This window comes from Somniosus microcephalus, chromosome 2 (assembly GCF_052327205.1).
Source record: "Somniosus microcephalus isolate GS21.2 chromosome 2, FLI_Smic_1.0, whole genome shotgun sequence".
NCBI classification, from domain to species: domain Eukaryota; kingdom Metazoa; phylum Chordata; class Chondrichthyes; order Squaliformes; family Somniosidae; genus Somniosus; species Somniosus microcephalus.
In genome coordinates this window covers 242,823,943-242,838,323 of record NC_140988.1, presented here as the reverse complement: position 1 = coordinate 242,838,323, position 14,381 = coordinate 242,823,943, and the positions used below count along the sequence as shown (strand labels likewise).

At 55.8% G+C, this 14,381-nt stretch overlaps 1 protein-coding gene across 4 annotated transcripts in view; it reads right to left on the bottom strand.

The window, feature by feature from the left end:
- tusc3 (tumor suppressor candidate 3) overlaps positions 1 to 14,381 on the bottom strand; it is a 921,641-nt gene that overhangs the window by 888,738 nt on the left and 18,522 nt on the right. For 3 of the 4 annotated variants that reach the window (XM_085970510.1, XM_085970520.1, XM_085970545.1), the window contains exon 2: positions 3,072 to 3,152. The exons of the other annotated variant lie outside the window; for it this stretch is intronic. In XM_085970510.1, coding sequence (XP_085826636.1) covers positions 3,072 to 3,152 — 81 coding nt within the window. The remainder of the gene's footprint in view (positions 1 to 3,071; positions 3,153 to 14,381) is intronic. 4 annotated transcript variants of the gene reach the window in all.

The following is a 14,381-nucleotide window of genomic DNA, read 5'->3' as shown; positions in this document are numbered from 1 at the left end:
TTACCCATTCCTAATTGCCCTTGAGAAGGTGGTGAGCCGCCTTCTTGAACTGCTGCAGTCCCTGTGGTTAAGGTACTCCCACAGTGCTGTGAGGGAGGGAGTTCCAAGATTTTGACCCAGCGACGATGAAGGAACGGTGATATATTTCCAAGTCAGCATGGTGTGTGACTTGGAGGGGAACTTGGAGGTGGTGGTGTTCCCAACCGCCTGCTGCCCTTGCCCTTCTAGGTGGTAAAGGTCGTGGGTTTGGGAGGTGCTGTCGAAGAAGCCTTGACAAGTTGCTGCAGTGCATCTTGTGGATGGTACACACTGCAGCCACGGTGTGCCGGTGGTGGAGGGAGTGAATGTTTAAGGTGGTGGATGGGGTGCCAATCAAGTGGGCTGCTTCGTCCTGGAGGAAGTTGCACTCATCCAGGCAAGTGGACAATATTCCATCACACTCCTGACTTGTGCCTTGCAGCTGGTGGAAAGGCTTTGGGGAGTCAGGAGGGGAGACACTCACCGCAGAATACCCAGCCTGCGACCTGCACTTGTAGCCACAGTATTTATGTGGGTGGTCCAGTTATGTTTCTGGTCAATGGTGACCACCCCCCCACCTCCCCGAGGATGTTGATGGTGGGGGATTCAGTGATGGTAATACCTTTGAATGTCATGGGGCGGTGGTTAGATTCTCTCTTGTTCGAGATAGTCATTGCCTGGCACTTGTGTGGTGCGAATGTTACTTGCCACTTATCAGTCCAAGCCTGAATGTTATCCAGGTTTTGCTGCATGCAGGAATGGACTGCTTCATTATCTGAGGAGTTGCGAATGAAACTGAACACTGTGCAATCAGACCATATGATGGAGGGAAGGTCATTGATGAAACACCTGAGGAACTTCTGCAGCGATGTCCTGGGGCTGTGATGATTGGCCTCCAACAACCACAACCATCTTCCTTTGTGCTAGGTATGACTCCAGCCAGTGGAGAGTTTTCCCCGATTCCCTTTGACTTTAATTTTACTAGGGCTCCTTGATGTCACACGTAGTCAAATGCTGCCTTGATGTCAAGAGCAATCACTTTCACCTCACCTCTGGAATTCAGCTCTTTTATCCATGTTGGGACCAAGGCTGTAATGAGGTCTGGAGCCGAGTGGTCCTGGCAGAACCCAAACTGGGCATCAGTGAGCAGGTTATTGGTGAGTAAGTGCCGCTTGATAGCACTGTCGACGACACCTTCCATCACTTTGCTGATGATTGAGAGTAGACTGATGGGGCGGTAATTGGCCAAATCGGATTTGTCCTGCTTTTTATGGACAGGACATACCTGGGCAGTTTTCCACATTGTCAGATAGATGCCAGTGTTGTAGGTCTACTGGAACAGCTTGGCTAGAGGCATGGCTAGTTCTGGAGCACAAGTCTTCAGCACGACAGCCGGGATATTGTCGGGGCCCATAGCCTTTGCTCTATCCAGCGTGCTCAGCCGTTTCTTGATATCACGTGGAGTGAAACGAATTGGCTGAAGACTGGCTTCTGTGATGTGGGGACGTCAGGAGGAAGCTGAGATGGATCATCCGCTCGGCACTTCTGGCTGAAGATGGTTGCAAGCACTTAAGCATTGTCTTTTGCACTCATGTGCTGGGCTTCTCCATCATTGAGGATGGGGATGTTCATGGAGCCTCCTGCTCCAGTTAGTTGTTTAATTGTCCACTACCATTCACGACTGGATGCGGCATGACTGCAGAACTTTGATCTGATCCGTTGGTTGTAGAAACACTTAGCTGTCTATAGCATGCAGCTTTTGCTGTTTAGCATGCATGTAATCCTGTGTTGCAGCATCCCCAGGATGGCATCTCATTTTTAGGTACGCTTGCTGCTACTCCTTGCATGCTCTTCTACACTCCTCATTGAACTAGGGTTGGTCCCCTGGCTTGATGGTAATGGTAGAGTGAGGGATATGCAGGGCCATGAGGTTACAGATTGTGCTGGATTACAATTCTGCTGCTGCTGATAGCCCACAGCACCTTATGGATGCTCAGTTTTGAGCTGCTAGTAGTGCCACACAACACGATGGAAGTGTCCTCAATGTGAAGAAGGGACTTTGTCTCCACAAGGACTGTGCGGTGGTCACTGCTACCAATACAGTCATAGACAGAGGCATCTGCGACAGGTGAGGACGAGGTCAAGTAGGTTTTTTCCTCATGTTGGTTCTCTCACCACCTGCCGCAGGCCCAGTCTGGCAGCTATGTCCTTCAGGACTCGGCCAGCTCGGTCAGTAGTGGTGCTACCGAGCCACTCTTGGTGGTGGACATTGAAGTCCCCCTCAGTGCTTCTTCCAAGTGGTGTTCAACATGGAGGAGTACTTATTCATCAGTTGAGGGTGGTAGGTGGTAATCAGCAGGAGGTTTCCTTGCCCATGCTTGACCTGAAGCCATGAGACATCGTAGGGTCCGGAGTCAATGTTGAGGACTCCCAGGGCCACTCGTTCCCGACTGTATACCACTGTGCCGCCTCCTCTAGTGGGTCTGTCCTTCCAGTGGGACAGGACATGCCCAGGGATGGTGATGGAGGAGTCTGGGATGTTGGCTGCAAGGTATAATTCTGTGAGTATGACTACGTCAGGCTGTTGCTTGACTAGAGAGATGGTGTCCTGAAGGGGATCTCTTGCTCATGGCTTCAATGCACTAAAGTAGTTTCCTCAATTATAGTGGTACTTTGTGTTTATGGGCATACAAAATCTTGCTGCATCACCACAAAAGTTGTGGTATCAATTCATTCTGCCTATGCTGTAATTCAATTCTGAGGAAAATAAATCTACCCATGTTCTCATCACAGTGACTTAAAACAAAGTGTTGAGTGATTTGTGATGGTCCAGTGAAGTCAATAGGTTGCCGGTATCAATGCCCAACATTCAAATCTGTGAATGTTACCTGTAATTGAATTAGATATCCACAAGTAATAACGAAAGCTGCACAATGAAAGCTTTACAGGAGGACAAAATACCTGACACCACTTTCCTCACAGCACTATATATGTGCCTCCTGATGACCTATCCCACAGATAAATAGTTGCCCTTGAATAAGACTACATCCTACCTTTACCTTCTTGACTAAAGGAGCTGCAAGTAGGCAAGTGACCCCATAGTGGGAAAAAAACATATTGGTAACAAAATTGGTCTGTAAGGCAAATAAAACCTGATTAACCAGTGCAACTTTAAAACATAAGCTTAGTAATACACTAGTACTAATACACATGTCACAATTTAGCCTCCATCTTTTTTGGCAAACCAAGACTCACTGCAATATTTGGTTCAATGGCCCAGATTTTGCGATGGGGATGATGGCGTACTCAGAGTATGCCATCATACCGCCTTTGAAATACACCACAAGTTTCGGATTTCCGCATGCGCTGAATCCCGAACTTGCAATCTATCAAGGTACGCCTTGACAGATCATCCGAACCACCGAGGTACTCACAATTGTTGGAGCAGAGTTGGGCTATTTGCCCACCAACTGCCTAGCAATTACGGATGAAACTCTTACGGTTGCTGAAAGCAAGCGGCGGAGCCTGATCTCCTATTCTAACAGTGACTGTGCTTTACTTCCAGCAGGCTCGGTTTAAATAATCCAATTAGAATGTCAACTGCCGTATGCTCTGTCTGTACAAGAGCCGCAGGGGACAAAATAAAATAAACTGCCGCGGTATTTGTGTTTAGTTTTAAATCTAAGTTTGACACAAATCTCAACTGGGAATTTAAAATATGTGTTAATCAGATGTAAAATATTCTAAACGCGTTCGATGTCACCGACAGAAACGGAGAATTGAAACCCTATTAGAATTGATAGAACTTAAAATTTAAAAAAAACAAAATACGTGTTAAGTAAAACTTCTACAAATTAAATAAACCATTTCAATATTCACTTCATACGATTCCAATGAATAACAAATTGGAATAAAATATGTATCTGTAAATTGACCCCAGACGCCGATACACTCTATTCTATCAGTGACCGCGCTCTACTTCTAACAGGCTCAGTTTAAATAGTCCGACTTTATTTTGAAGTCCAGTCTGCTATGTCTGTACAAGAGCCGTAGGTGGAAGGCGATGGAGAAACAAGTCCCGATATCGCATTAAACTTTACATGACATTATCAAAATTCAAGAAAACAACATCTACTTTCCACATCACCTCAACTTAAAAAATGACTACAACCCTATTCATACTTTTACATTATCTGGACCGACTGGAGTAACTCATGGCATTATGCTTAAGGGCCTTGTAAATTTACAGCAAAATAAAAGTAGCAATAAGGGTATGTAGGAATGTTACACCTTTAATGACTATCTAAACAGGAAGTTGTATACATAGGGACTAATAAATTGTGAGTTCGGATGAAAAAAATAAAAAAGGCTGATATGAAAAAAGTCCAAGTACCAGTTAAATTAAAAGATTTTAGAAGGTTTTACAGTAGAAGGTTTTAAAATGTACTTTCAATGTAAAAGACAGAGAAATTTCTGTCGGCGTGGCTTAGTTTTGACAGCTTTTATGGCCGTGTCTTCCCTTACGCATAGGCTGTACGCTGCGCTCCTAGCCTTTCTGATGCCGTACGCTGTGCACAACTCTGCAGCGCTTAAGAGGAAGTCTCCATGCCGGGCCTCGCACGAGGTAAGTACGTATTCTTTTCACAGGTCAGCGGATTACTCCGGAGCTATGCCGCTGACCGCAATTTTCATTCATTTAAGGTACTATATCTTTTTAAGCATGACCTATAGACACATAATATTGCATTGACATGGAATTCAGTTTTTCACAATTTTCAACCTGAAATATCTGTTGTGTATGTACCTTTAAGAGAAGAACTGATTCTATACTGCAGTACCGGCAGCGACCACCCCTGTATATAAAGCCATAGCAGGCTTCTGTACTTCAGTCTTAAGTTACCCTCTGTTCAGCTGCAAGCACGAGTAGAGGGAGCAGCCAGACTTTGGAGAGTGGATTAAAGTGGTGGTCCCCTGACCAGGAAGAGGAGGAGAACGTTGGACCACCACCACCAACTCCACCATCATTACATCAACTGAGGTGCCTGGAGAGAGAGGACAGAGGAGGAGAAGGAGAAAGGAGGCCTACATCAACATCAACCAGGGGAGAGGCCTTTCTATCACTGCCTCCCCAATTTGGCCTCCACTTCAGGAGAGGGAGAGAGGGGAGAGAAACCAACTGCTTGAAAGGAGGGAAGAAAACTTCATCCGGAACATCTACAGGTGGGTGTTATTTGGGGCACTCTCCCAAGACTTTGTATTTTAGGTGGGGGGAGAAAAGAAGAAGCAAGGCCGGATCATCAAGGGGTGTAGTGTGTGTGCTCTTGTTAAAAGCTAGGCCACACACACCACTAATTAGCATCCCTTCTATTGCCTGCCCTGGGAGAGCTTGGAGCTGCCCAAGGTGAAGTCCTTAATTTAATTTAATTACCTCGTTAAGACCTGTTGCAGGACTAAGCCTGGGCTTCTCCAGCTTTTCCAGGTGAAGACGTCTTCTCCCCCTGCCAGAAGACCACCATCACCAAAGACTTTTTCCATCGGAGAGTGCAACCCTGCCTACACCCACCCACCATCCTGAGTGGCAACACTGCCCTTTGCGGCCTCCCTCCTTCCCACCCCCCCACCTCTCTCTCTCTCTCTTTGTCTCTCTCTGCCTGTCTTTCTAAGGCACCTTAGTTTCATCTATTTTATTAATTGCCAATTGAAGCAGAGGGGCGAGGGCTCCTCTCCCAATTTAAATTAATAAGGAGAGAGGTGTGTCCTCATTTTAATCAGCTCCCTCTGCTCAATAGAGGACAAAAAAATATATATATACACCGAGGCCATTAACACCTTCAGGCCTGTGACTTGGGGTGAGTGTAGCCCTTAAAAAAAAAAAAAAGCACCCCAGAATGGCGACTGCATCTTCGCCGGTGGCGGGGCCAGCCGGGACCTATGCGAGAGTGGTAGCCACAGCCACAGCTGCTCCCGCTGTTCCTGCTGCCCCGTCACCTTTTCGATTAATAACAAAAAAGCTTGGGGTGAAGAGCTACACTCACCCCACTATGACCATCGAGGCCTGCGTCAAGGCCATGGCTGGGGTTGTCGGCCCCTCAGCCATCGTCGCGGCCTCGAAAATGTATGGGAAGGCTGTGTTCTTCCTGGGGTCGGAGCGGGCGGTGTCCCTGGCTGTCGCCAAGGGGCTCACCGTGGGCGGGACTTTCCTGCCGGTGGATCCTCTCGAGGCCACCGCGCAGAGGATCATTATTTCCAACGTCCCGCCCTATGTTCCTGGTGAGCTCCTCCTTCCCCATTTGCGACAACTTGGGGAGGTGAGGTCGGGGATCACGCCCATCCCGCTCGGCTTCCGGGAGGCCAGCCTTCGCCACGTCTTCTCCTTCCGGCGCCAGCTGTTTATCCAGCTGGCGCGGGAGGAGGACACTGAAGGGGCGTTCGTCGTCCTCCACGAGGGGACCGCCTACCGCGCCTTTTGGACGTCGGACGGTGTGAGGTGCCATGCCTGCAGGGAGGTGGGGCACATCAGGAGGAACTGCCCTGCCTCCAAGGCCGCCGGACCGTCTCGTGCGGCCGAGGCTGGCGCCGCCGCCGCCGCCCTTCCCCCCGGATCTGCCCGCGCGTCAAGTACGTCTGATGCGCGGTTGACGTCGGGGGCCGATGCCACCAAGGCCTCCGACGGGGGGGAGGGAGCGTGTCCGGCCGGAAAGAAGGCGCGGGGAAAAAAGAAGCACCTTAGGGCAGGTCCGCCCGTGGATGGTGAGCCCTTGCCCCTTGAGCCCCTTACACCCGCGCTCCTCGCGGAGTTGATCAGGGCAGATGTGAGCGGGAGGGGCCCCGTGCCCGAGCCTGTGGCCGCAACCGCCGCAGCGGTAATGCCAATACCTGCGGCCGGGCTCGGGCCCGAGGAACCCGACAAACCTGCTCCGCCGGAGGGAGTCGAGGAGGAGGCCTTTGCAGACATGGAGGTCTCCCTCGCTCCCTCCGTGCTAAAAAGAAGGCGCGACCCCCTGGATGAGGAGGAGGACCGGGAGGAGGAAGGTCCCTCCGAGCAGGGGGAGTCGTCGCCCGCCGCGGGTACTGCGCCCCCCCGCCCCCCCAGCGCTGTCGTCATCACCAGCGATCGGCAGGGGTCGCCTGTCCCTCGGGAGGCTGAGGCAGATGTGTCTGTCCAGCACGTGCCTCCCGGGGATGGGGATGAGACCCTGCCCGTGGGGGGGGTTGCGGAACAACCCGCGGCAGTAATTGAAGTTGATCTTTTATCGGTGTCGTTACCCCTCGCCGGGTCGGGCAGCCTGGGGGCTGGGTCGGGCGAGCTCGAGGATAATGAGCTCGCCCAATGCGACCCGGACGTCTCCCAGGGGATGCTCGTCCTGGTAGAGCTTTTAATTCAAAACCCCCCGTCCGCTGGGTCGGAGGTTGGTGGCGGGGAGGAGGATGGCCCCCTGGCTGCGTCTCTGATGCCGGACGTACTGGAGGAGCTGGAAATTGTTCTCTCCCCGGTTTCTCCGGTCGTTCCGGCGTCTGAGGCGGAGGGGAGCTCTGAACCGCCGCCGTCTTCTGGCCCGGCACCCCTAGAGGAGCCCAGGGAGAAATCCTCTGCCGCCGATCCTGGGGGTGGGATCCGGGCGGAGGCGGGGCTGGCTGGCGCGGCCGAGTCGTTCGCTTCGCACTGCGCGGCGGACGGGTCGGCCGCTGGTGACGACCCCCTGGAGGAGGATGGGGACTCGGTGATGGGCACGGAGGACGATTCGGACTCCAGCGCCGACGTGGCGATGGATGACCTCGTGCCCCTTGCCGAGTCTCCCCTCATTTCCGTAAGGGAACTCCGGGATTTTATGGCCACGTGCCTGGGTCAGCGCAATAAGGTCCGGCTGGCCCTCGACAGGTGGTCGGAGCTGGCGCTGCTCATCGATTCCGTCCGCGCCGCCGTTAAGATCTTGGGCGCGGACGAGGGTGTGAACCCGCTCGAGCTGCGTCGGCTCACAACGTTTCTCACTGGGCTGCTGAGGAAGTGGCGGCGGACCAGCGGCTGCGCTTCCTCGCCCCGTTAGGTGTAGGTAGAGGTTGCACTATGCTTCTGACATGAAGATAACTATAGCCAGCCTCAACATCAACGGCAGCAGGGAGGCGCGCCGCAGATTCAATAACTTCTCGGTCCTTCGGGACGGGAAGTATGCGGTGTGCTTCCTGCAAGAAACCCACACCGTTCCGGGAGACGAAGCCACGTGGCTCCTGGAGTGGCAAGGAGGGGTCAGCATGAGTCACCTCTCCAACAATTCCAGCGGGGTGGCTATCTTGCTGGCCCCGCATTTTCAGCCGGAGATCTTGGGGGTCAAGGAGCACGTGCCGGGCCGCTTGCTCCATGTCACTGTTCGCCTGGGGGGCGTGCCGCTCCATCTAGTGAACGTGTACGCCCCTCAGACCAGTGCGCAGCAAGTGCGCTTCTTCGAAGAAGTGTCCGCTCTCTTGGGCTCCATCGACGTGGGCGAGTGCGTCATCCTCGGGGGGGATTTTAACTGCACCCTCGAGGCGAGGGACCGTTCGGGTCCCCCGCGAAGCCCGGCGGCGATGGAGAAGTTGAGGGACCTGGTTGGGTCCTTCGACTTGGTGGACGTCTGGCGAAATCTCCACCCCGACTCCAGCGCCTTCACTAGCGTGAGGTCTGGGGGAGGAAGGTCCAGAATCGACCGCCTCTACATTTCCCGGGCGTTCGTCTCCTGCGTTCCGGCAGCTTCCATGCGGCCGGTGCCGTGCACGGACCACCACCTGGTGTGGGCGGAGCTCGCTCCGCTGCGCGCGCGGGGGGGGTCCATGTACTGGCATTTTAACAACCTGCTGCTGGAGGACGCACGGTTCCGGGATTCGTTTCGTCGATTCTGGGCCGACTGGAGAAGGAAGCAGGGGGGCTTCCCCTCCTTGAGGCTATGGTGGGATGTGGGCAAGGCTCACATCCGTCTCTTCTGTCAGGAGTACGCGAAGGGGTCGACCAAGAGGCGGGAGGCCCGGGTCGGGCGGTTGGAGAAGGAGGTGCTCGACCTGGAGTCCCGTCTCGGTCAGGTCGTCGAGGACCCGGCCCTGCGGAAGGTGTACGAAGAGAAGAAGGGCGCGCTGAAGGACCTGCAGCTCGTCGGGTCCCGAGGCGCGTACGTGAGGTCGCGGATCCAGCTCCTGCGGGACCTGGACCGCGGCTCCCCCTTCTTCTACTCGCTGGAAAAAAGACGGGGGGTCCGTAAGCAGCTCTTGGGGCTGCTGGCCGACGACGGATCTCTGGTCTCGGATCCGGAGGGAATCAGCGCGGAGACCCGCGCCTATTACGGGGCTCTGTTCTCTCCGGATCCGTCCAGCGAGGATGCGCGCAGAGTTTTGTGGGAGGACCTGACGAAGGTTGGCCCGGAGGGCGCCGAAAAATTGGACGCTCCGCTAAGTCTGGCGGAGCTGACCGGCGCCCTCCGCCAGCTCTCTAGGGGAAAGTCCCCGGGGCTGGACGGGCTGACCGTGGAGTTCCACAGGGCGTTCTGGGACGTCTTGGGGGGCGACTACGCGCGGGTCCTGGGGGAAAGTTTGGCGACCGGGGAGATGCCCCTCTCTTGGCGCAGGGCGGTCATTGTCCTGCTGCCTAAGAAGGGCGATCTCCGCCTCCTTAAGAACTGGCGCCCGGTCTCCCTCCTCAGCACGGACTATAAAATCTTTGCCAGGGCCATGTCTGCTCGCCTTGGCACCGTGCTGGCCCACATGATCCACCCCGACCAGTCCTACACGGTCCCGGGCCGGACCATCCACGATAACATCCATCTGGTCCGGGACCTGGTCCACCACTCCCAGAGGGCTGGTCTGTCGGTCGCCTTCCTTTCCCTGGATCAGGAGAAGGCGTTCGACAGGGTGGATCACGAGTATCTCTTCGGGACTCTGCGCGCATTCGGGTTCGGGACGCATTTCGTCGCCCGGATCCGACTTCTGTACGCCGCCGCGGAGTGTCTGATTAAAGTTAACGGGTCCTTGACGGCGCCCCTTCGCTTCGGGAGGGGGGTGCGTCAGGGATGCCCCATGTCCGGTCAGTTATATGCCATTTGCGTGGAGCCTTTCCTGCGCCTCTTGCGGAAGAGGTTGACGGGACTGGCTCTGCAAGGGCCGGGCGTGGAGGTGGTCCTCTCGGCTTACGCCGATGACGTGCTCCTCACGGTCACGGATCCCGCTGACTTGCGGAGGATGCGGGAATGCCAGCAGATTTACTCGGACGCATCCTCCGCCAAGATCAACTGGGAGAAATGTTCCGGACTCCTGGTGGGTCAGTGGCGGGTGGACTCCCTGCCGGAGGAGTTCAGGCCTTTCGCCTGGAGCACCACGCACCTCCTCTATTTGGGAGTCTACCTTAGCCCTGCCGAGGACGCTTGGCCGGCGAACTGGCAAGAGCTGGAGGCCAAAGTCACCGCTCGCCTAGGACGCTGGACAGGACTGCTCCGAGTGTTGTCCTACAGGGGTCGAGCGCTGGTCATAAACCAGCTGGTGGCCGCCATGTTGTGGTACCGGTTGGTCACTTTGATCCCTCCCCCTGCGTTTGTCGCCAAGATTCAGAAGAAGCTCATCGACTTCTTCTGGGACAAAAGGAAGCACTGGGTCTCTGCCGCGGTTCTGTGTCTCCCGCTTAGGGAGGGCGGTCAGGCGCTGGCGTGCCTTCGCACCCAGGCTGCGACTTTCCGTCTTCAGACGCTGCAGAGATACCTGTACGTCGAGAATCCTCCGAGATGGTGTGCGCTGGCGACGTTTTTCTTCCGCCAGCTGCATGGCCTCAATTACGACACGCAGCTCCTGTTTGCGAAAGTGGGCAGCAGGCGTGCCGGCCTGCGGGAGCTGCCTGTCTTCTACCAGGAACTACTATGGGTTTGGAACTACGTCGCTTCCAGGCGGAGCTCTCCCCCGTCAGGAGCGGCGGCTCTCCTTCGGGAGCCGCTGCTCAGGAATCCGCACCTCCACGAACACGGGTTCGGGCGGCTGGCGGAGGGTAGGGCTGTGGCTGGCAAGGTGACCAGAGTCGGGGACCTGCTCGATGGCGGAGGAGCGGGCTGGATGGCGCCGGAGGAGCTGGCGCGGCGCCTGTCCTGGGCCAACGTCCAGCTCGCGGTCGAAACCATCGAATCGGTAAAAGCGGCACTGGGCCCCGACTCCACTAGGTGTATCGAGGCGGCTCAAGCACGTGGGGCGATCCCGTCCGAGCTTACCCCCGTTCGGACGGAATTCCTCATCGGCGCCCGGCCCCGAAACTCCCCTCGGGAACCGGCGCCTCACAACTTGAGCCGTCTCGAGGAAATACCCTCCGTGCCTTTTCATTCCGCGCGGAGGGGTTTCCTGTACGGGCTGCTCCTGCACACACTCCACTTTGCCATCTTCGTCTACCGTCCGGACACGCCTTGGCGTGGCGTTTTGCCGACCGGCGGTAGCGGAGGTCCCCAATGGAGGGCTCTCTATGCGGGAGTCCTCCCTTGTTCCATCGGGGACTTGGCCTGGAGGGTGTTGCATGGAGCGGTCCCGTGCAATAAGGTTTTAAGTAGGTTCACGGACTCCCAGGCCGCCTGCATTTTTTGCGGCCTGGAGGAGTCCGTGTTTCACGTTTATATGGATTGTGAGAGGTTGCAGCCCCTCTTTCACTACTTGAAGGGGCTGCTCCTCGATTTTTGGTTGCACTTCAGTCCCACGCTCTTGATCTACGGTCACCCGGTGCGGAGGGGAGCGGACAGGTTGGAGGACCTCCTTGTGGGCCTGCTCCTGGGCCTGGCTAAAAGAGCCATCAATTGGTCCAGGCAGCGGGCGGTCGAGGGGGTCGTCCAGCCGGATTGCCTGCATCTCTTCCGCGGCCATGTTCGCGCCCGGGTGGCCCTGGAGATGGAGCACGCGGTGTCCGCCGGTGCGCTTGAGTATTTCCGCGACCGGTGGGCGCCGCGGGGACTGGAGTGCATCATCAACACGGAAAACCAAATTTTAATTTGATTTGTTAAGCTTTAGTTGAACTTTTGTTTATTTACAGTCGAATTGGTTTTTTTTGGGTCCAAATAAAAGAGTACCCTCTGTTCAGAACAAAAAGAGTACCCTCTGTTCAGCTGCAAGCACGAGCAGAGGGAGCAGCCAGACTTTGGAGAGTGGATTAAAGTGGTGGTCCCCTGACCAGGAAGAGGAGGAGAACGTTGGACCACCACCACCAACTCCACCATCATTACATCAACTGAGGTGCCTGGAGAGAGAGGACAGAGGAGGAAAAGGAGAAAGGAGGCCTACATCAACATCAACCAGGGGAGAGGCCTTTCCATCACTGCCTCCCCAATTTGGCCTCCACTTCAGGAGAGGGAGAGAGGGGAGAGAAACCAACTGCTTGAAAGGAGGGAAGAAAACTTCATCCGGAACATCTACAGGTGGGTGTTATTTGGGGCACTCTCCCAAGACTTTGTATTTTAGGTGGGGGGAGAAAAGAAGAAGCAAGGCCGGATCATCAAGGGGTGTAGTGTGTGTGTGCTCTTGTTAAAAGCTAGGCCACACACACCACTAATTAGCATCCCTTCTATTGCCTGCCCTGGGAGAGCTTGGAGCTGCCCAAGGTGAAGTCCTTAATTTAATTTAATTACATCGTTAAGACCTGTTGCAGGACTAAGCCTGGGCTTCTCCAGCTTTTCCAGGTGAAGACGTCTTCTCCCCCTGCCAGAAGACCACCATCACCAAAGACTTTTTCCATCGGAGAGTGCAACCCTGCCTACACCCACCCACCATCCTGAGTGGCAACACTGCCCTTTGCGGCCTCCCTCCTTCCCACCCCCCCACCTCTCTCTCTCTCTCTTTGTCTCTCTCTGCCTGTCTTTCTAAGGCACCTTAGTTTCATCTATTTTATTAATTGCCAATTGAGCAGAGGGGCGAGGGCTCCTCTCCCAATTTAAATCAATAAGGAGAGAGGTGTGTCCTCATTTTAATCAGCTCCCTCTGCTCAATAGAGGACAAAAAAATATATATATATATATACACCGAGGCCATTAACACCTTCAGGCCTGTGACTTGGGGTGAGTGTAGCCCTTAAAAAAAGCACCCCAGAATGGCGACTGCATCTTCGCCGGTGGCGGGGCCAGCCGGGACCTATGCGAGAGTGGTAGCCACAGCCACAGCCACAGCTGCTCCCGCTGTTCCTGCTGCCCCGTCACCTTTTCGATTAATGACGAAAAAGCTTGGGGTGAAGAGCTACACTCACCCCACTATGACCATCGAGGCCTGCGTCAAGGCCATGGCTGGGGTTGTCGGCCCCTCAGCCATCGTCGCGGCCTCGAAAATGTATGGGAAGGCTGTGTTCTTCCTGGGGTCGGAGCGGGCGGTGTCCCTGGCTGTCGCCAAGGGGCTCACCGTGGGCGGGACCTTCCTGCCGGTGGATCCTCTCGAGGCCACCGCGCAGAGGATCATTATTTCCAACGTCCCGCCCTATGTTCCTGGTGAGCTCCTCCTTCCCCATTTGCGACAACTTGGGGAGGTGAGGTCGGGGATCACGCCCATCCCGCTCGGCTTCCGGGAGGCCAGCCTTCGCCACGTCTTCTCCTTCCGGCGCCAGCTGTTTATCCAGCTGGCGCGGGAGGAGGACACTGAAGGGGCGTTCGTCGTCCTCCACGAGGGGACCGCCTACCGCGCCTTTTGGACGTCGGACGGTGTGAGGTGCCATGCCTGCAGGGAGGTGGGGCACATCAGGAGGAACTGCCCTGCCTCCAAGGCCGCCGGATCGTCTCGTGCGGCCGAGGCTGGCGCCGCCGCCGCCGCCCTTCCCCCCGGATCTGCCCGCGCGTCAAGTACGTCTGATGCGCGGTTGACGTCGGGGGCCGATGCCACCAAGGCCTCCGGCGGGGGGGAGGGAGCGTGTCCGGCCGGAAAGAAGGCGCGGGGAAAAAAGAAGCACCTTGGGGCAGGCCCCCCCGTGGATGGTGAGCCCTTGCCCCTTGAGCCCCTTACACCCGCGCTCCTCGCGGAGTTGATCAGGGCAGATGTGAGCGGGAGGGGCCCCGTGCCCGAGCCTGTGGCCGCAACCGCCGCAGCGGTAATGCCAATACCTGCGGCCGGGCTCGGGCCCGAGGAACCCGACAAACCTGCTCCGCCGGAGGGAGTCGAGGAGGAGGCCTTTGCAGACATGGAGGTCTCCCTCGCTCCCTCCGTGCTAAAAAGAAGGCGCGACCCCCTGGATGAGGAGGAGGACCGGGAGGAGGAAGGTCCCTCCGAGCAGGGGGAGTCGTCGCCCGCCGCGGGTACTGCGCCCCCCCGCCCCCCCCAGCGCTGTCGTCATCACCAGCGATCGGCAGGGGTCGCCTGTCCCTCGGGAGGCTGAGGCAGATGTGTCTGTCCAGCACGTGCCTCCCGGG